Source organism: Somniosus microcephalus, chromosome 6 (assembly GCF_052327205.1).
Source record: "Somniosus microcephalus isolate GS21.2 chromosome 6, FLI_Smic_1.0, whole genome shotgun sequence".
In the NCBI taxonomy this organism is placed as follows: domain Eukaryota; kingdom Metazoa; phylum Chordata; class Chondrichthyes; order Squaliformes; family Somniosidae; genus Somniosus; species Somniosus microcephalus.
Window position 1 is genome coordinate 167,454,076 of NC_140992.1, and position 21,810 is coordinate 167,475,885.

At 48.6% G+C, this 21,810-nt stretch overlaps 1 protein-coding gene across 1 annotated transcript in view; it reads left to right on the forward strand.

The window, feature by feature from the left end:
• The window catches only part of slc38a8a (solute carrier family 38 member 8a), a 296,436-nt gene that overhangs the window by 164,891 nt on the left and 109,735 nt on the right, over positions 1-21,810 (forward strand). The window contains exons 2-3 of the mRNA XM_085990919.1: positions 15,731-15,929; positions 16,835-16,991. Of these exons, the coding sequence (XP_085847045.1) occupies positions 15,731-15,929; positions 16,835-16,991 (356 nt within the window). The remainder of the gene's footprint in view (positions 1-15,730; positions 15,930-16,834; positions 16,992-21,810) is intronic.

Sequence of the window (21,810 nt, forward strand, 5' to 3'; positions counted from 1 at the left end):
CTCTCCTTGTCGAGAATGCTGGCAACAATGAGTCGCCATGTGCTGGCCATCCCTTCACCGTCAAATCATATACCCGAGACAGTGTCGGGTCATTTCGGGTTTCCTTTTCGATACAAGCATTAGTTACCGGTAGGTATTCAACGATAGTCGAATGGAATATTTCGACAGGATCCATTGCTGGTGCTTCCTCCGCAGTAGGCAGTGGCAGGCGTGATAGCCCATCAGCATTTCCATGCTGTTTTGTGCCCTTATATTCAATCTCATAGCGGTGCGCCCCTAGAAAAAGTGACCATCTTTGTAGTCGTTGCGCAGTCATCACCGGAACGCCCTTCTTCGGATTAAAATTGGAGGCAAGAGGCTGGTGATCAGTCAGCAAGGTGAATTTCTGCCCGTGCAGATAGTGATTGAACATTTTCACTCCCCACACTAGGCTGAGGGCCTCCCTGTCAATCTGGGCGTAGTTACGCTCGGCTGAGGTTAGTGATCGTGACATGAAGGCCTCTCTGAGCCGTCCGAGAATTTGGGCGACAGCACCGCCCCAATGCAGTAGGGTGATGCATCACATGCCAACCGAATTGGTAATGCTGGGTTATAATGGGCCAATACCTCTTTCGATGTGATTAGTGTTTTGCTCTTCTGGAAAGCTCGTCTACATTCGTCATTCCACTTCCATGGCACCCCAGTTTGCAGTAGGGTGTTCAGTGGGTGTAGTATTGCAGACAAATTTGGCAAGAACTTATGGTAGTAGTTTACCAGCCCGAGAAACGACCTCAGTTGTGACACATTTTCCGGTGCTGGAGCCTGGACTACTGCCTCAATCTTCTCTGGGGACTTATGTAACCCCTCTTTGTTGATAACGTGGCCACAATACGAGGTCTGTTTTCTAAAAACTCGCATTTGGGGCTTTTAGCTCGGAGCCCATATTCCTGCAATCTAGTGAGCACCTGCTCCAGGTTGGCAAGGTGATCACTGTCATTTTCGCCCGTGACCAGGATGTCATCCAAATAACACTGGGTCCCTGGGATCCCTTGCAGGACTTGTTCCATTGCCCTCTGCCAAATAGCCGGACTTGATGCTACCCCGAATACCAGCCGGTTGTATTGGTAGAGACCTTTATGGGTGTTGATTGTGAGGTATTTTTTTGATGCTTCTTCTACCTCCATTTGCAGATACGCCTGGGCCAGAGCAACCTTAGTGAAGCGTTTCCCTCCAGATAGCAGGGCGAAAATATCTTCAATCACGGAAGTGGATATTGTACGGTGTGAAGGACCGGGTTCACTGTTACCTTAAAGTCCCCACAGATGCGAACCTTCCTTGGTTCCCCAGGCGTGCTGCTCAACGACTTTTTCATCACAGGGACGATGGGTGTAGCCCACTCGCTCCAGTCTACCTTGGACAATACACCTGAACGTTCCAGACTCTCCAGCTCTGCTTCGATGGCTGGGCGGATCGCATAAGTTACCGGTCTGGCCTTAAAAAATTTTGGGCTTGCGTTTTCTTCAATTTTAATCGTCGCTGTCATGCCTTTTAGTGTTCCGAATCCTTGCTGGAACACTTCTTTCGCATCAGTTAGGATCTTTGACAGTCGCCCAGGTGTGACGTCATCATCCTTTTTGTCAGCCACAGTCAGTGCCTGTATGGAATGCCAATCCAGTTGTATTTTCCGGATCCATTCACGTCCCAGTAATGGTGGTCCTCCATCTTGCAATACATACAGGTCTAATTTTGGTGTTTCCTTACCGTTATATATAACGGTCACCCTTATTTTTCCTTTGGGGTAGACTTTTTGCCCCGTGTACATCTTCAAAATAATTTTTGTGTCTCTCAAGGGTATGTGTGAGAATAGCCGCTCGTAGTCCCATCGGTTTATGACTGTTAGGGCTGATCCTGTGTCCAATTCCATCTTTACCTGGACACCTGCTAACTTGAGAGTGACCCAAATGGTTCGGTGATCCACCGTTGTGATCACATTATGTAGTTTCTGACAACTCAGTTGCCTGCTTTCGGAGTCATTATCACTCTTTTGTTCATCTGAGCTATTCTCCGTCATCTTATGTACCTTCTTGTACTTTCCTTTGGTAGGTTTCTTATTGCTGGTTTTCTTTCCCGACCTGCAGACTCGTGCTATGTGCACTGTCTGCACACTTTGTCTTTGAACCAGCAATCATTCTGGTCGTGTGTTGTTCTGCCGCAGCGATAGCACTTCTCTGTTCAATATGACATTTCGTTTGTGCCATATTCTTGCGGTCTCTGTTGTATCTCTGCAGCGCCCCGTGCTGCTGCTTCATATGATACCGCAATGCTGAAAGCCTTTTCCAGCGTAAGGTCTTTTTCAGATAAAAGCCGTTTCTGGGTTCCTTCACTTTGAAGCCCACACACAAACTTGTCCCTTAAGGTATCTGCCAGTCCCGCTCCAAACTGGCAGTGTTTCGATAGTTTGCGCAGTTCTGTTAAATAATCAGCATTGCTTTCATCCTTATGCTGGTTCCGTTTGTGAAACTTGAATCTTTCTGCTATCAGCAGCGGTGTGGGGTTTAAATGTTCCTTTAGTATCGTTACAATGTCTTCAAAACTCTTTTCCATTGGCTTCGTTGGGGTTACTAGATTTCGTAATAAACCATACGTCTTTGCACCCATTAAATTTAACAATACCGACGCTTTCTTGTCATCTGACACCTCATTTGCCTTGCAGTACACCTCTATTCGTTTGACATATGTAGTCCAATCTTCAACTTCATTTTCAAATGCGGTGATACTGCCACTCTTCGGCATTTTGGGTGTGGTTTAAAATGGCGTCTCCCAATGGCTTAAAATGGCATCTCCCGCGCTTTCCTTCCTCCCCCGCTGCTGCCAACGCCGCTCCCGGTGGTTCTCGTGGCAATGGCGGTGCCGTGTAGGTTTCGCATGCTTCTCCTGCGCTGCTGCCAATGCCGCTCTCGGCGGTCCTCATGGCAATGGCGGCACCTCGCAGGTTTCTGCGTGTCTCTCTCTCCCTCTCTCCGACGCTGCTCGGCCCCTGAACACCGTCTGCACCCTGTGCACTCTGCCCTCTCTCTCTCTCCCCCATCGACGCTGCTCGGCCCTTTGCTGTGCCGCTCGGTCGGGCTCTTGCCCGCCGCTGTCCGGGAAGGGTCTGCGCACTACCTGTTGCCAGCCCGTTTCGCTGGACCACCTCGACTGGAAAGCCAAGCCTGGCTCTCGACAGCCTCTCCCGCAATTCTCGAGTCTCTGCTGGATGACTGGGCGGTTGCACGTGGTCGATGCCCGAGTCTCTGGCCTTGACCTCCAATCCACTGATCTCCAGGAACAAATCCCCGGGAGGTGATGCAGAGTTGCAGGTTATTTCGAACCTGCCTTGTCGCCAATGTTGCGTCCGTATATAATGAGACACAGACTGCGGAGAACGGTACAACAGGTGTTTACTCAATGTGGCTCACACTGCAACTGATCTGTACAGATTACTACTCAGGGCTATATACAGGTGTGGTCACTGTCAGTACTGCAGTATACATGAGCTGTAAAAGATAGTTCCCCACTTAAAGGTATATACATTACAGTTAACGTGCAGGTACAGCAAGCAATTAGGAAAGCAAATAGTATGTTGGCCTTTATTACAAGAGGATTTGAGTATAAGAGTAAAGGGCCTAGAAATTCAGTTGTTTGCGCCAGCCGCTAGCGCCTTAGGAGGAGGAGATGTGGGGCGCTAGGCGGCTAGCGGCCGGGCGCAGCGCGATCTGCGCCTCTCCCCAACTTCAGTAAAGATTTAGCGGCGACGCAAAGCCTTTGCGCGCGCTCAGCTGCGCGCGCAGATCCTGATGTCATTTCATCGTGCAACGCACTTTGTGCGCCCCAAGCCGGAAATTCAGTGGCGCCGGCCTATTGCGCGCCTGGCGCCCCTAGCGCCTGGTAGAGGGGAACGGTTCCCAGTTGCTGCGGGGCGCGGGGGGCGCTAATTAAAGGGCACTCCTCCTGCAGTAGAAATGGCAGCCATTTTGCAACACTCCTTCTTTGTGAGAGACGGATCTTTGCAGAGAGACAAAGGTAGAGAGCTTTCTGGTTTGGCTCAACACTCGCACAGGTACTTGTGGCTTCAGGCCACAGCTTTGCACTTGTCTTTAACTTCAGAGCCATAGCATTGATTGGAACCATATAATGGGGGCTGCAATGGGTGCAAACGTTGGCCTTCTCCATTGCATTCAAAGGGCTCAGAGATGCCGTGAGAGAGTGGCAGTCATGGCCAGAGGGAGAAGGGGCAACAGGCGTCGGCTAAGGAGGCCTTACCCACCCAGGGTATACCGCCAGCAGTTCCCATATCTGAACATGTCTGATGAGCAGTGTGTTCGGAGGCTGCGATTCCGAAGGGTGGTGGTCACTGAGATCTGCCACCTGCTTCGCGGAGATCTGCAGCCACAGCTGAGGAGCAGGACATCTCTGTCGGTGGCAGTGAAGGTGACGGTCTCTCTCAACTTCTATGCCACCGGCTCCTTCAAATCCACTGCTGGGGACATTTCCAACATCTCCCAGTTTGCCGTACATTGCTGCATCCACCAGGTGACCAATGCCCTTTTCAGAAGGAGACGTCAGTTCATCTCCTTCTCCATGGCCCTTGTCAAGCAGCAACAGCGTGCAATGGGCTTTGCAGCATTAGCGGGCTTCCCCATGGTGCAGGGCGCCATTGACTGCACGCATGTGGCTTTGCGGGCACCTCTAGAGCATGCCGAGGATTACCGCAACCGGAAGGGCTACCATTCGCTCAACGTGCAGTTGGTGTGTGACCACAGGCAGATCATCCTAGCTGTCAATGCCCGCTTTCCAGGCAGCAGCCACGATGCCTTCATCCTGCCCCAGACTTCTGTGGCAGACATGTCCCAGGCCCAGCCTTACCCACGAGGATGGCTTCTCGGGGACAAAGGCTATCCTTTGTGCACCTGGCTGATGACCCCGCTCCGTGCGCCCAGCACCCCTGCTGAAGAGGGATACAATGACAGCCATCAAGCAACCAGGAACCTCATTGAGCAAACAATCGGTGTCCTGAAGCAACGGTTCCGCTGTCTGGATCGTTCCGGAGGAGCCCTACAGTACTCGCCTGAGCGAGTCTCCCATTTCGTGGTCGTGTGCTGCATGCTGCACAACCTGGCTATCCGCAGGACTCAGCCACTGCCACCAGACATTGGAGGACCACCAGAGGAGGAGGAGGAGGAGGAGGACCAGCACAGGAGGGAGGCAGAAAGTGCAAGGGCTGCCCGTCGGCGGCTTATTGAACGTCGGTTCTAGGCCCCCTCTCAGGGAATGGCTTGTGCCAATGGCACAAGATGAATGTAGCCGCTCCACAAGCCCTCAGCCGAGCAGGGCAACCAGGACTTCCAAAAGAAAGCATGGACAGTGCAATTTAAGAACATTTATTACTTTGATACCTCTGTGCCCTTCCCACATAACAAACTAATGGAGAGAAGCCCCCCCCAAAAACACAAATCGAGCAGTCTCGGCCTTTCAAAAAACACAAATATACCAGTCTCGGCCTTTCAAAAAAACAAATCCACCCTCCCCCTTTAAGAGCTCACCGGCGTCAGAGTGTCTGCCGTCAATCAGCAACTCGCCGCACCTGCACTGCGCCCGTCCTCGGGGGTTTCGCCCCGGGCCGCCGGCTTAGCGCCTAATGATAGTCGTGCATCGCCTGTTTTAGCGCAGCAGCAACCTCTTGGGGCGATGCCACTGAATATCGGCGAAGGTGGCGCGAAGTTGCACCGGGCGCAAACTTTAGAGGCCGCCCGGCTGTAGCGCCCCAAACATGGCTATACTGAATTTCTAGGCCAAGGAGCCTTATTGCAATTATATAGGGCCCTGGAGTATTGTGTACAGTTTTGTTTTCCTTCCCTAAGGAAGGCTATACTTGCCATTGAGGGAGCACATCGAAGGTTCACCAGACTGGTTCCTGGGATGGGAGGATTTTCCTATGAGGAGAGATTAAGGAGACTAGGCCTATATTCTCCAGAGTTTAGAAGAATGAGCGGTGATCTCTTTGTAACATACAACATTCTTACTGGGCTCGACAGGATAGATGCAGGGAGGATGTTTCCCCTGGCTGGGGAGTCTAGAACCAGGGGTCACAGTCTCAGAATAAGGAGTCGGCCATTTAGGACTGAGATGAGGAGACATTTCTTCACTCAGAGGGTGGTGAATCTTTGGAATTCTCTACCCCAGAGGGCTGTGGAGGCTCAGTCATTGAGTATATTCAAGACAGAGATCGATAGATTTTTGAATATTAAGCAAATCAAGGGATATGGGGATAGTGTAGAAATTTGAGTTGAGGTAGAAGATCAGCCATGATCTCATTGAATGGCGGAGCAGGCTCCAGGGGCCAAATGGTCTGCTCCTGCTCCTATTTCTTATGTTCTTATGAAGCCCAGGATCCCATAAGCTTCTTTAAACACTTTCTCAACCTGCCCTGCCACCTTCAACGATTTGTGTACACATACCTCCAGGTCTCTCTGTTCATGCACCCCCTTTAGAATTGTACCCTTCAGTTTATATTGCCTCTCCTCGTTCTTCCTACCAAATGTATCACTTCACACTCTTCCGTGTTAAATTTCATCTGCCACGTGTCCGCCCATTCCACCAGCCTGTCTATGAATTCTTGAAGTCTATCACTATCCTCCTCACTGTTCACTATACTTCCAAGTTTTGTGTCATCTGCAAATTTTGTAATTGTGTCCTGTACACCCAAGTCTAAGTCATTAATATAAATCAAGAAAAGCAGTGGTCCTAGTACGGACCACTGGGGAACACCACTGTGTACCTTCCTCCAATCCGATAAACAACCATTCAGCACTACTCTCGGTTTCCTGTCACTAAGCCAATTCCGTATCCGTGCTGCCACTGCCCCTTTTATTCCATGAGCTTCAACTTTGCCGACAAGCCTATTACGTGGCACTTCGTCAAACGCCTTTTGGAAATCCATGTACACAACGTCAACCACATTGCCCTCATCAACCCTCTCTGTTACCTCATCAAAAAACTCATTCAAGTTATTTAAACACGATTTGCCTTTAACAAATCCATGCAGGCTTTCCTTAATGAATCCATACTTGTCTAAGTGACTGGTCATTTTGTCCCGGATTATCATTTCTATAAGCTTCCCCATTACCGAGGTTAAACTGACTGGCCTGTAGTTGCTGAGTTTATACTTACACCCTTTCTTGAACAAGGGTGTAACATTTCTAATTCTCCAGTCCTCTGGCACCACCCCCGTATCTAAGGAGGATTGGAAGATTATGGCCAGTCCCTCCGCAATTTCCACCTTTACTTCCCTCAGCGTCCTCGGATGCATCCCATCTGGCCCTGGTGACTTATCTACTTTAAGTACAGACAGCCTTTCTAGTAGCTCCTCTTTATCAATTTTTGTCCCATCCAGTATCTCAACTACCTCCTCTTTCATTATGACTTTGGCAGCATCTTCTTCCTTGTTAAAGACAGAAGCAAAGTACTCATTTAGTACCTTAGCCATGCCCTCTGCCTCCAAGTGTAGGTCTACATTTTGGTCCCTAATCAGCCCCACCCCATCTCTTACTACTCGTTTATTATTTATATGCCTACAGGAGACTTTTGGATTCCCTTTTAAGTTGGCTGCCAATCTATTCTAATACTCTCTCTTTGCCCCTCTTATTTTCTTTTTCACTTACCCTCTGAATTTTCTATATTAAGCCTGGTTCTCATTTGTATTCTCAACCTGACATCTGTCATATGCCCCCTTTTTCTGCTTCTTCTTACTCTCTATCTCCTTCATTAGCCAGGGAGCTCTGACTTTAGTTGCCCTACCTTTCCCCCTCGTGGGAATGTACCTTGATTGTACCGAACCATCTCCTCTTTAAAGGCAGCCCATTGTTCGATTAAAGTTTTGCCTGCCAATCCTTGATTCCAATTTACCTGGGCCAGATCCATTCTCAATCTCATTACCCATCTTCTTACCATATCCTTCAACACTACCATCCCACCTTCTTACCATATTCCTCCCACCTTGTCACCATAATGTTCAATGCTACCTATCAACTTAGCATATCCCTTGACCCCACCTATGCACATTTTCAACATATCACTGAACCCCATCCACCCAGCTTCTTCAACCCCACCTACCCACCTTCTCACCAAAACTCTCAACCTCATTACCCACCTTTTCACCATACCTCCAAATCCCATCAAACCACCTCCTCATAATTCTCTCAGCCGTACCTACCCACATTTTCACAATATTTCTTTTCACCATATCCCGCAACCCTACCTACCCATCTTCTCACCATTTTCCTTAACCCCACTAACCACCTACTCAACCATATCTCTCAACCCCACCTAGGCACCTTCTCAGCATATCCCTTGACCACACCTTCTAACAATATTCTTCAATCTCACCTGGCCACCTTCATACCATATCTCTCAATCCATCCTGCACAACTTCTCACCATATCCCTTAACCCCACGTCATGATATCCCTCAACATTATCTACCCACCTTCTCACCATATCCCTCAACCCCATCTACCCATCTTCTCATCATTTCCCTTAACCCCACTAACTACCTTCTCACCATATCTTCCACCTACACATCTTCTCAGCATAACCCTTCACCACACCTACACATCTTCTCACAATATTCTTCAACCCCGCCTGCCCACCTTCATAACTTCTGTCTCAACCCCACCTTCCTAACTTTTTACCATATCTCTCAATCCATCCTGTGCACCTTCTCACCACACCCCTTAAGCCCACCTCGCCATATCCCTCAACATTATCTACCCAACTTCTCACCATTTCTCTTAACCCCATCAACACACCTGGTCACCATATTTCTCTCACCCTCCTACCCATCTGCTCACCATATACCTCACCCCATTCACACACCTCAGCATATCGTTCAGTCCATCCTACCCATCTGCTCACTATTTCCCTTAACCCCATCTACACAACTTCTCACCATACCTACCAACCCCACCTACCCACCTTCTCACCATATCCATCCACCAAACCTACACAGCTTCTCAGAAAATCCCTGAACCCCACCTACCCATCTTATCACCATAACCCACAAACCCATCTACCCACCTTTTTATCATATTGCTCAACCCCACTTGCCCACCTTCTCATCAGTTCTCTCAATCCCATCGAAGCACCTCACCATTACTCTGAACCGCTCCTATCCACCTTCTCACCATATCCCTCAACTTCAACTACCCACCTGCTCACCATTTCTCTCAACCTAATCTACCCACCTTCTCATTATTTCTCTCAGCCGCGTCTTCTCAATGTATCCCTCAACCCCATTACGCACCTTCTCAGCATATTGCCCAACCCCACAGAGGTGTTCAGAGGTTTGAAGTGCACAATCATCAATTGTAGATGGTGGTAAATATCTGAACAAAAGATTTCCTTGGTTATTAATAATTCAAGAGTACAAATCCCCCCCCTCCAGCCTTGTAGCATCTATAATTTCCTCTGAACTTTATCTTGTTCCTCCTGAGTCACTAATGCTCCATTCAACACCTCCTCCCTGCATCCTCACTCCACTAAATCCATGGCAACATCTTTTTTATTGTTGTTCATTCTCGCTGGCAAGGCCAGCATTTATTGCCCATTCCCTCGTTGTCCTTGAGAAGGTGCTGCTGGGCCTTCTTCTTGAATCGCTGCAGTCCATGTGGTGAAGGTACTCCCACAATGCTGTTAGGTAGGGACTATTCACCTGCTGTTTTTCCTACATTACAATGGTGACTACATGTCATCAGTACTTCATTCGCGACAAAGCACCTTGGGAAATCCTGAGGTCATGAATGGTGCTGAATAAATGCCAGTTCCTTTTTTAATTTGCCACACTGATTGACCCAGTGACAATGAAGGAATGGCAATATATGTCCAATTCGGGTTGGTGTATGACTTGGTGGTGGTGGTGTTCCCATGCACCTGCTGCCCTTGTCCTTCTAGATGGTGAATATTGCGGTTTGGAAGGTGCTATCGAAGAAGCCTTGGCGAGTTGTTGCTGTGCATCCTGTAGATTGTACACACTGCAGCCACAGTGCGCTGGTGGTGGAGGGATACTCTAACTCATTATTTAGCAAGATTTCAAACTATGGAATCCTCACCTCCCTCCCCTTCACTTCCTCAAAGGTTGGTGTGAGCTTGTATTTACACCTAGTATTCTGCCCTTGCAGCGCGTTCCTATGCAGAGCTAGACAGGTAGCTAACAACTTGATATCTTCCCATAAAAATCACAAGGCTTGACTTTTCTTGTAAACATTACTGAAAGATTCTTATTGTGAAACTGAAATACAACACAGAAATGGAAGCACACATTAGTATACAAGCACATAACTGATATGCATACACAAATTTAGGTACGCCTGAGCAACACAGTACATTTGGCATGTAAATTACCAAACACGTGGAAACACAGCTTACTGTGAATATACATTTAGCAAACTGGAAGGCATTCTCTTTAAATTAGCCCTGTACATAGTGCATCAAAATACAGCTACAAGTTAACCAGCTAGACAGAGAGCGAGCACTTCACGGCTAGCTGTGTAAGTTTGCTTACAAAGAAAAGTTACAAACTAAACATTTTCTGCAAAATATAGTGTACACTAATCATCTATAACATTCTCCAGTACTTACAGACAAATAGTGTCCAAGGCTGAAGCGTGGCAACAATATAACTTCCCAGACCATGTGTGGCTGTAGGGCTGTGATACACAGTAGTTTACTTTACTGCACTTACTGTGCTTTATGGCACTTTACTGCACTTTTACTGCCGTTGCTAGGTACCAAATATCCACTAGGTGACGGCACACAATGGGAATCGACCCTAATTACTCAAACCCCTGAATTAACTGGAAAACTAACATAAATTCCTAAAGAAAGACAGCACACTCCCCGCTTGGTACAATTCCATTTTACCACTAGAGATACAAAATAAACCTAAAGAAAACGTCCTTTGGCTGCAAACATACTCAGAATCCTTTCTCTAGGTTTCTTCAGAAAGGAGGACTACGATCTCTGAGGCTGGCCTCAGAAACACTTTGACAGTACCCTCCTTGACAATCTTCACCTGCACCTTGCGGACCTTCTTGTCCCTGCTCGGCAGAGTTTTGACAACCAGTCTCACTGGCCATTCATTTCTGTGTGCTTGGCTGTCTTTCAGCAAGGCAACATCTCCCACTTTGACATTTGGCTTGTCTTCTGTCCATTTCCTATGGCTCTGTAGGGTGGACAAATACTCTCCTCTCCATCTCTTCCAAAAAGTGTCTGCAAGACACTGGACTTGCTTCCACTGCTTCCCGTGCAGCTCAGCCATGTCGAAGTTTCCAGAGGGGGCTGAAATAGCACTCATCTTTTGAGTCAGGAGCATCGCTGGGGTGAGGACTGCAGGCATGTCTGGGTTGGTGGACACCGGCACCAGGGTTCTCCTGAGTGAGCAGAGGCACTTCATAGCTTGTTCCCTGTTACTCGGAAGACGGCGTCTAGGAGAGAGAAATGGTAAGGGTGTCACCCAGCTCTGCCCATCATCCTGGTAAACCTCCTCATCCATGATGGTTAGGAAAGCTTTGTCGTCCATGGATAGTGCTGGCTTGTCATCATCCTTGGACCTTTCAAACACTGATCATCCTAGGCTGTCTGTGCTCACAGTGGGGCCTGCCTCTTCCTCACAGGCAGAGGAGGTTGACATATGATGCTGCGTCATGTCATCGTAGTCTTCCTTTACCTGGATCCAGTTTGGGCATGGGCTGAGACAGGATGTGCGACCATTGTGCAACACGTTTGCTTTATAGACGTTGACATCCGCTGGTTTGTGGACTGTTCCCAGGCAAACTCCACCCACGAGGACCCATCCCAGGTCAAGCCACTGCGCATAAGGAGCATTGTGGGGCCCGTTGATTTGCTCATGCACCTTGTGCACCCTTAAGATGTCTCTTCCCAAGAGCAGGAGGATTGGAGCGTCCAGGTCCACAGCTGAAACCTTGTTGGCAACTGACTGTAGGTGGGGCTTATGGCGTGTGACCTCTGGGGAGGGAATTTCTGTCCTATCATCTGGCATCATGTCACACTCAATTAAGGTGGGGAGGGGAAGCTGTAGTTTCCCATCCATGGACTCGATCATGAAGTTGCCAACTCTCCTACCCATAGTCTCTGTTGTCCCTGAACAGGTTTTTAGCATGTATGGAGCTGCGCTGGCCTTGACTTCAAAGAGATTGAAGAATTCTGTCTTCGCTAGAGACTTGTTACTTTGCTCATCAAGCACTGCGTACATCTTGATTGCCTTCTCCTTTCTCCCTGCAGGATATGCTTTAACCAAGCAGATTTTGGAGCATGAGCGTGGGCTGTTTGCATTTCCACAAACCTCTGTACACTTGGAGGTGACTGAAGAAGATGTGCTTTCGCTTTGCTCCCCGCTATCCTCTTTGTCAACCGCAGCACTCTCGGTGGTTGAAGGAGGAGGACCTGGATGCAGGGCTGCGATGTGTTTATCACTGTTGCACTCGAAGCACTTGATTGTCGCCTTGCAGTCTTTTGCCATGTGCATAGTCGACCGACAACACCTGAAGCAGATGCGATTCTCTTTCAGGTATGATTTGCGCTCATCAATAGGCTTGCCTCTAAAGCTTCGACACTTTTTGAGTGGGTGGGGCTTCTTGTGTATTGGCATCCACTTTATTCCCAGCAGAACTGGATTGGTTGACTGGGGTTTCGGCTGGAACATCTGTTTTGTGCACGCTCACAGAGGCTTTGTTGCTGTACTTTGTGGGTTTCTCTGTTCTCGAAGGAACGTAACTGCTGGAGGTGGAGAAAGTGAAACTTGGATCATTCCTCACCTTTGCCTGTTGTTGGACAAACCTGGAGAAGAGAGAGAAGGGGGGAAATGCCACTCTGTAGTCCTCCTTGTACTTGGATCCCTTAGCTATCCATTTCTCTTGAAGGTTGTAGGGGAGCTTTTCCACTATTGGGTTTACCCCACGAGCTGTATCCAAATACGAGAGGCCAGTCAGGTAACCTTCTCCCTTAGCACACTCCAGTTCGAGGAGAATGTCACCCAGTTCTCGAAGCTCGACATTATCTTTGTTGGTTAGCTTCGGAAAGTCCTCAATCTTCTTAAGCAGTGCATGTTCAATGACTTCTGGTGTCCCATAACAGTCTTCGAGACATTGCCAAACCAGGTTGAGGCCTGCTGTGGGATTGCGGACGTGCGCTGAGCGAATTCTCTTTGCCTGTTCTGACGACTCAGCTCCGAGCCACTTTGTCATCAAATCTAGTTTTTCTCTGGCTGACAGATTCAAGTCCTTGGTGGTACTCAGGAAGGACGCTTTCCATGACCAATAATTTTCAGGACGGTCATCAAATTCTAGAAGACCTGAACTTAACAATTCTTGGCGGATGAGGTGCCTAGCGAGGTCTTGTGTACCTTGTGGCTTGGGTGAGGACTGCTTGGCTGGATTGGCCAAGTGCTGTGGAGGTCTCTGCAGGTAGGTCTTACTTGTTTCTTCTCTTTTAAGCTCAGTGTCTCCAGAAACAGGCTGTTTGTTACTGTGGTGGGTAGCTGGTTCTGTGTCGAGATACCTGGATGTTTCCTTGAAGAACAATTTGGAGTGTTGTTGGACATACTCACTTGTACATTGCACTGGACAGAGGGGCTGTTCTAGAACATATGCTTCATGGCTGTGCTCCCCGCCTTCTTTCTCCTCACCTTCTTCATAAGCTGCAGCTTCAGCTTCAGCGGCAGCAGCAGCTCTCTGGCTTTGGAGAATGTGGAGACTGGCGTCGAGGTCAGCTCTCTGCTTCATCACACTAGCTTCTTTTTCAGCGAAGGACAATTGAGCCTGGGCAGCTTTTGCCTTGGCACGTGCTTTGGCGGCTGCAGAAGCTGTCGATGATGATGGTCTGCTGGACCGCCGAGATGATCTAGAGGATGCTTTAGAGGACTGTGACTTGACATCATTTGCTCGGAGAGGCTCATGCTTCTCGGTTGGCTGGTTGACGTCCTCTATGGTATATTGTCTTCCTGAGCGTAGACTCATGGTAGCTGAGAGGTATCTTCTTGTGCTTGAGCCCGCTGTGCTGTTGTCTTTTCATTTTTCTGCCCTTACAGTGCGTTCCTATGCAGAGCTAGACAGGTAGCTAACAACTTGATATCTTCCCATAAAAAACACAAGGCTTGGCTTTTCTTGTAAACTTTACTGAAAGATTCTTATTGTGAAACTGAAATACAACACAGAAATGGAAGCACACATTAGTATACAAGCGCATAACTGATATGCATACACAAATTTAAGTACGCCTGAGCAACACAGTACATTTGGCATGTAAATTACCAAACACGTGGAAACACAGCTTACTGTGAATATACATTTAGCAAACTGGAAGGCATTCTCTTTAAATTAGCCCTGTACATAGTGCATCAAAATATAGCTGTAAGTTAACCAGCTAGACAGAGAGCGAGCACTTCACGGCTAGCTGTGTAAGTTTGCTTACAAAGAAAAGTTACAAACTAAACATTTTCTGCAAAATATAGTGTACACTAATCATCTATAACATTCTCAAGTACTTACAGACAAATAGTGTCCAAGGCTGAAGCGTGGCAACAATATAACTTCCCAGACCATGTGTGGCTGTAGGTCTGTGATATACAGTAGTTTACTTTACTGCACTTACTGTGCTTTACAGCACTTTACCGCGCTTTTACTGCAGTTGCTAGGTACCAAATATCCACTAGGTGGTGGCACACAATGGGAATCGACTCAAATTACTCAAACCCCTGAATTAACTGGAAAACTAACATAAATTCCTAAAGAAAGACAGCACACCTAGTCTTTCCACCTTTGCTGGTAAACTACACTGGGGACCCTGGTGCGGACCAGGGGTGGAATTTGGACAGTCTCAATCCAGTATGTGATAGGCATGGGACTACAGCACAAAGCTGCCCTATAAATTGTGGCTCTGCCTCACAGTTTTTAGCTCCCAGCTGTGGCTCAGTAGCACTCTCCAACTTTGGGCAGAAGAACGTGGGTTCAAGTCCCACTCCAGAGACTACAGCACACAATCTAGACTGACACTCCAGTGCAGTACTGAAAAAGTGCTGCACTGTTGGAGGTGCCATCTTTCAGATGAGACGCTAAAGTGAGGCCCCATCTGCCCTCTCAGGTGGTTGTAAAAGATCCCACGGCACTATTCGAAGAAAAGCAGGGGAGATCGTCCCGGTGTCCTGGCCAATATTTATCCCTCAATCAACACCATAACCGATGATCTGGTCATTTATCTCACTGCTATTTGTGGGACCTTGCTGTGCGCTAATCACCTGCCGTGTTTCCTACATTACAACGGTGACTACACGTCATCAGTACTTCATTCGCTACAAAGCACCTTGAGACATCTTGAGGTCATAAATGGTGCTGAATAAATGCCAGTTCCTTTTTGAATTTGCCACTATTTGGCAATCTCAGTCAAAGAAGGCACAGGGTGGTTGGTGTGGAAAATGGGAAAAACTGCCACACTGATGAGATAGGGCACTCTCCTCTGAGGTTGGGTCACTAGAGGATGCTTTCCGCGAGCTGTGTTGTATCTGAACAGGAACTGCTGAAACTGGGTAACTGAAGCAGAAGTGTTTTAATGTCCAGCGCCAACATCCCTACGCAGGTCCTCACAATACTGAAGTCTGTCAGGTTTTTTTGGTGAGTTAACAATCGTAGGCTTGTGTCTTTCAGGTTTCCCTCATCTTCCTCATCAGCGGGCTGGTGATCCTCGGCTACTGTTCTTCAATCAGCAATCAGTCTACCTACCAGGGGGTGGTGAAGGAGATCTGTGGTCCTGCTATCGGGAGACTCTGCGAAATCTGCTTTGTCTTCAATGTCTTCATGATTTCGATTGCGTTCCTTGTTGTTGTCCAAGATCAGCTGAGGAAATGTGGGTGTGAGTCAGGAGCAGGGCTAAGTTTCCGATTGCACCCATTACTTAATCGCCTCTAACTAATTGCTCAACTTATTGCTCAGCGGCAGCCGGTATGCATCCAATAGTTTCACCTTTGACCTCTCAGCCATCATTTGTCTTTCTGTTGGCACTTTGTAAAATGTCCATTTCATGCACAGGAACAGGAACAGGAGGAGGCCATTCAGCCCCTCGAGCCTGTTGTGCCATTCAAAGAGATCATGGCCGCTCTGTACCTCAACTCTATTTTCCCACCTTTGCTCCATATTCCTTGATACACTCACCCAACAAAAAATGTATCCATCCCAGTCTTGAAAGCTTCAATTGTCCCATGCATCCACAGCCATTTGGGGAGAGCGTTCCAGATTTCCACTACCTCTATGTGGAAAAAGTGCTTCATGACATCACTCCTGAATGGCCTGGCTCTAATTTTAAGGTTCTGCCCCTTGTTCTAGAATCCCCCACCAGAGGAAATAGTATCTCTGTATCTACCCTATTAAATCCTACAAACATTTTAAACACCTCAATCAGATCATCACTCAACCTTCTAAACTCATGGAATACAAGCCACATTTGTACAACCTGTCCTCATAACTTAACACTTTAAGCCCTGGTATCATACATCAAGATTTGTCCCCCTGACTAGAAGCACTTTCCATGGATTGCTGACTGACCTCTGACTCATCCCTGCTCTTAGATGGTGCAAGAGGTCAAGCAGGGGTGGATTTCCTTCACATTTGCCCCTTCCTCTAAGGAAGTGCCTGTCGCCTGCCCATCACCTCCCCCCACCCAACTGGTACCCTGTGAGCTCCCCGATGCACCATGTGGTGTGGTACCAACTGTGAGGGAAGATCTCCCCGCTGACACTTTGTGCTCTGTTCCAGTGTGCGACTCAATGGCTAACTACGAAACTACATTGAATGGTGTGGGATCCGCTCGGCCCTGGTACACAGACCATCGGCTGGGGCTGTCTGTCATCTGCCTACTGGTAATCCTGCCACTATCAGTCCCCGAGGAGCTTGGCTTTCAGAAGTACATCAGGTACAGCTATCCTATAGCATGGCAGCAATGCAATGCACTGTATTGGCTTGTACTTGGGTTTGCAATGGGGACTGGGAATTACGTCAATCGAAGGCAGTAAAATGCATCTCAGGTGGGGCCAGAAGAGATAGAGTGTGGCCCCAAGATCCTCTGGTGGATGTGTATCTTAACTCCATCTACCCACCTTGGTTCCCTAACCCTTAATACCCTTGCCTAGCACAGCATTTACATTTTCAATTGACCCCCAGCCTCAACAGCTTTTTGGGGGAGTGACTTCCAGATTTCCACTCCCCTTTGTGTGAAGAAGTGCTTCCTGACATCACCCCTGAATGGCCTGGCTCTAATTTTAAGGTTCTGCCCCTTTGTTCTAGACTCCCCCACCAGAGGAAATAGTTTCTTTCTATCTACCCTATCAAATTCTTTAATCATCTTCAACACCTCAATTAGATCACCCTTTAATCTTCTATACTCCAGGGAATACAAGCCACATCAATACAAAACCTGCAAAGCAGTAGAAAGCAGAAGGTGGCTAAGCAGTGACTAGTAAGTCCTCTTCTTTAATACTTTTTCTAAATGATCTACAGACTGCCACCCAGTAATAATGTTATAAAATATGCTGATGCCAACAAGCTATGTGCTCAGAGATCAATGTTAGGTACATTGAAATTATTCAAATAGCGCATGACAAATGATGTGGATGGGCCAAGCAATGGCAAATGGACATTAATGTAGAGACGTTCATGTAAACTGGAGTGTGTGGGGATGGGTGTGTGTGTGTATAGAATGGAGGGATTTCCATTGACAGGAATGCAAAAGGAGAAAGTGTGATATGGGTGAGGGGGTAGGAGTGGGTGTGTCTGTGTGTTTGTGTTTCTGGGTGGGGTGTGTGTGTCTGTATGTGGATGTCTGTGTCTGTATGGGGTGGGTGGGTGTATGTGTGTGTGTCTGCATGTCTGTGTGTGTGTCTGCATGTACATGTGTGTCCACGAGTATGTGTGTGTGTCTACATGTCTGTGTGTGTGTCTGCATGTACGTGTGTGTCCACGAATCTGTGTGTGTGTCTGCATGTCTGTGTGTGTGTCTGCGTGTACGTGTGTGTCCACGAGTCTGTGTGTGTGTCTGCATGTCTGTGTGTGTGTCTGTGTGAGATACAGTAGTGTTGTCACCTGGTGTCTCTACTTCACAAGTGAGCAAAAACAGCTGGTGTTGACAGGGCCAGCAGTGGAGACTCCTCGCCAGAGGGCACAGAATGCTCCAAGCTCTGCAGAGCTGCATACAGATGCTGAACCTCGGGGGCCATCGAGAAAGAGGGTGATCTCGGAGGGGCAGCAACAATTGCACGAGGCTCTGGCAGCTTTTGCAGCCACGATTTCTGCAAATGTGCAGAGAAATGAGGAGTCCATCTCCAACATGAGAACCACCATGTCGCAGCCGATGGCGACGATGTGCTGTTCCATGGAAAGGGTGGCCACCTGCATGGCATAGCAAATGTTCCAGTCACATGAGCACGTGCTCACTGTGGGCAACAGAGGGCAGAGGCTCATAGACCTCATCTCTAGGAGGGATATAAACATTGATTTGAGCATTCATCACCCCACTGCTGTGCAGCACGCTGTTCTCCAACTCCTTGCTAGCAGGAAAGTGTGGGAGTCACATAAAAGGGTTGATGGTGAGATGGGACATGGAAGTGGTGGCTTTTCTCAAAGCACTCCCACTTCTCCCCGTTGCCTCCCCCTCATTCTGGGCCCCACATGCTTCCTCGGATCCCGATGGCCGAGTCTGCCCCTGACAGTTGCAGGAGGAGCAGTGTATGGCAGGGACCTCACAGGCTCCAAGACCCAGAGGACGTCCACCAAAAGTGTCTAACCAGTCACAGCAGGGAAGTGAGCAGCCTGCCTCCACCTCTGCTGAAGCCACCTCATAGAAGCAATTGGAAAAGAAAAAAAGACACAATCCTAGATGCACAACGTTAAGCACATGTGTGTATGAATAAATGTTAGTGATATGTTTCAGTTATTTTTATGACACAGATAAATGTATTTTTTTGCACCACTTTCTGGTCTTGTCCATTTTTGCCTGCTACCTTGTGTGTGTCTGTGTGTGTGTGTGTGTGTGTCCATGTGTGTGTCTGTGTGTGTGTGTCTGTGTATCTGTGTGTGTCTGTGTGTCCGTGTGTGTGTGTCCGTGTGTGTGTCTGTGTGTCCATGTGTGTGTCTGTGTGTGTGTGTCTGTGTATCTGTGTGTGCCTGTGTGTCCGTGTGTGTGTGTGTGTGTGTGTGTGTGTGTCTGCGTGTGTATCTGCGTGTGTGTCTGTGTGTGTGTGTGTGTGTCTCTGTCTTTGTGTCCATGTGTATGTCCATGTATGTGTCTGGGTGTGTCTGTCTGTGTGTGTACGTGTGTGCATCTGTGTATGTGTGTGTGTCTGTGTGTTTGTCTGTGTGTGTGTCTGCGTGTGTCTGTGCTTGTGTCTGTGTGTGTGTCTGTGTGTCTGTCTGTGTGTTTGTCTGTGTGTGTGTGTGTGTGTGTGCCTACGTGTCCGTGTGTCTGTCTGTGTGTCCGTGTGTGTGACTGTGTGTCCATGAGTGTGTCTGTGTGTCCATGTGTGTCTGTGTGCGTGTGTGTGTGTGTGTGTGTGTGTGTGTCTGTGTGTCCATGTGTGTGTCTGTGTGTGTCTGTGTGTGTGTCTGTGTGTGTGTCTGTATGTCTGTCTGTGTGTTTGTCTGCGTGTGTGTGTGTGTGTGTGTGCCTACGTGTCTGTGTGTCTGTCTGTGTGTCCGTGTGTGTGACTGTGTGTCCATGAGTGTGTCTGTGTGTCCATGTGTGTCTGTGTGTGTGTGTACGTGCGTGCGTCTGTGTATGTGTGTGTCTGTGTGTTTGTCTGTGTGTGTGTCTGCGTGTGTCTGTGCGTGTGTCTGTGTGTGTGTCTGTGTGTCTGTCTGTGTGTTTGTCTGCGTGTGTGTGTGTGCCTACTTGTCCGTGTGTCTGTCTGTGTGTCCATGTGTGTGACTGTGTGTCCATGAGTGTGTCTGTGTGTCCATGTGTATCTGTGTGTGTGTGTGTGTGTGTGTGTGTGTCTGCGTGTCCATGTGTGTGTCTGCATGTGTCTGTGTGTTTGTCTGCATATCTGTGTGTGTATCTGTGTGTCCATGTGTGTGTCTGCTTGTCCATGTGTGTGTGTCTGCTTGTTTGTGTGTGTCTGTGTGGGTGTCTGCATGTCTGTGTGTGTCCGTGTGCCTGTGTGTTTATGTCTGTGTGTCTGTGTGTGTGTCCGTGTGTGTGTCTGTGTGTGTGTCTGCGTGTGTCTCTGTGTCTGTGTGTGTGGCCATGTGTCTGTCCCTGTGTCCATGTGTATGTCCGTGTATGTGTCTGTGTCTGTGTGTCTGCTTGTGTCCGTGTGTGTGTCTGCATGTCTGTGTGTCTGTGTCTGCATGTCCATGTGTGTGTCTATGTGACTGAGTCTCCATGTGTGTGTATCTGCTCGTTTGTGTGTGTCCGTGTGTTTGTCTGTGTATCCGTGTGTCTGTCCGTGTATGTGTCTGGGTGTGTCTGTGTGTCCGTGTGTGTGTCTGCGTGTGTCTGTGCGTAGGTCTGCATGTCTGTGTGTGTCTGTGTGTTTGTCCGTGTATGTGTCTGTGTGTCTGCATATCTGTGTGTGTATCTGTGTGTCCGTGTGTGTGTCTGCTTGTCCATGTGTGTGTGTCTGCTTGTTTGTGTGTGTCTGTGTGGGTGTCTGCATGGCTGTGTGTGTCCATATGTCTGTGTGTGTATGTTTGTGTGTCTGTGTATGTGTCTGTGTTGTAATGTATGTACCTTTAAGGGGGAGAACTACTTTTTACAGCTCCTGTATCCTGTAGTACCGGCAGTGACCACACCTGTATATAAACGCTGAGTAGTGATCTGTACAGTCAGTTGCAGTTTGAACCCTCATTCAGTAAACACCTGTTGATCGTTCCCTGCAGTGTTTGTCTGATTATTGAAGGACACAACATTAAGATACACGGATCTAACATTGGCGACGATGCAGATTCGAACCTACGTGCAACTCTGCATCACCTCCCAGGGATTCGCTCCTGGAGAACAGTGGAAGGAGGTCGAGTCCAGAAGCATGGGCGTTGACCACGGGCAACCGCCCAGTCATCCAGCGGAGATTTGAGCATCACAGGGGAGGCTGTCGAGAGCCAGGCTTGGCTTTCCAGTCACGGTGGTCCAGCAAAACGGGCTGGCAACAGGTACTGCGCAGACCCTTCCCGGACAGCGGTGGCCAGAGCCGACCGAGCGGCACAGGAAAAGGCCGAGCAGCATCGACAGGGGAGAGAGAGAGGGCAGAGCGCATAGGGTGCAGCTGGTGTTCAGGACCGAGCGGCATCAATGGGGAGAGAGATGAGAGAGAGCAGAGCGCAGCCAGTGTTCAAGGGCTGAGCAGTGTCAACGGGGGAGAGAGGCATGCAGGAAAACGCGAGGCGCTGCCATTGCCACGAGGACTGCAGAGAGCGGCATTGGCAGCAGCGCAGGAGCAGCGCATGAAACCTACAGGGTGTCGCCATTTGCCACCAGGACCACCGAGAGCGGCGTTGGCAGCAGCGCGGGAGACGCCATTTTAAGCCGCAGCGGGGAAGAAAGGAAAGCGCGGGAGACGCCATTTTAAGCCGCAGCGGGGAAGAAAAGAAAGCGCGGGAGATGCCATTTTAAGCCAGTCTAACCACACCCAAAAATGCCGAAGAGTGGCAGTATCACAGCGTCCGACAATTAAGTTGAAGATTGGACGACATATGTCGAACGCATAGAAGTATACTGCAAGGCGAATTAAGTGCCAGATGAC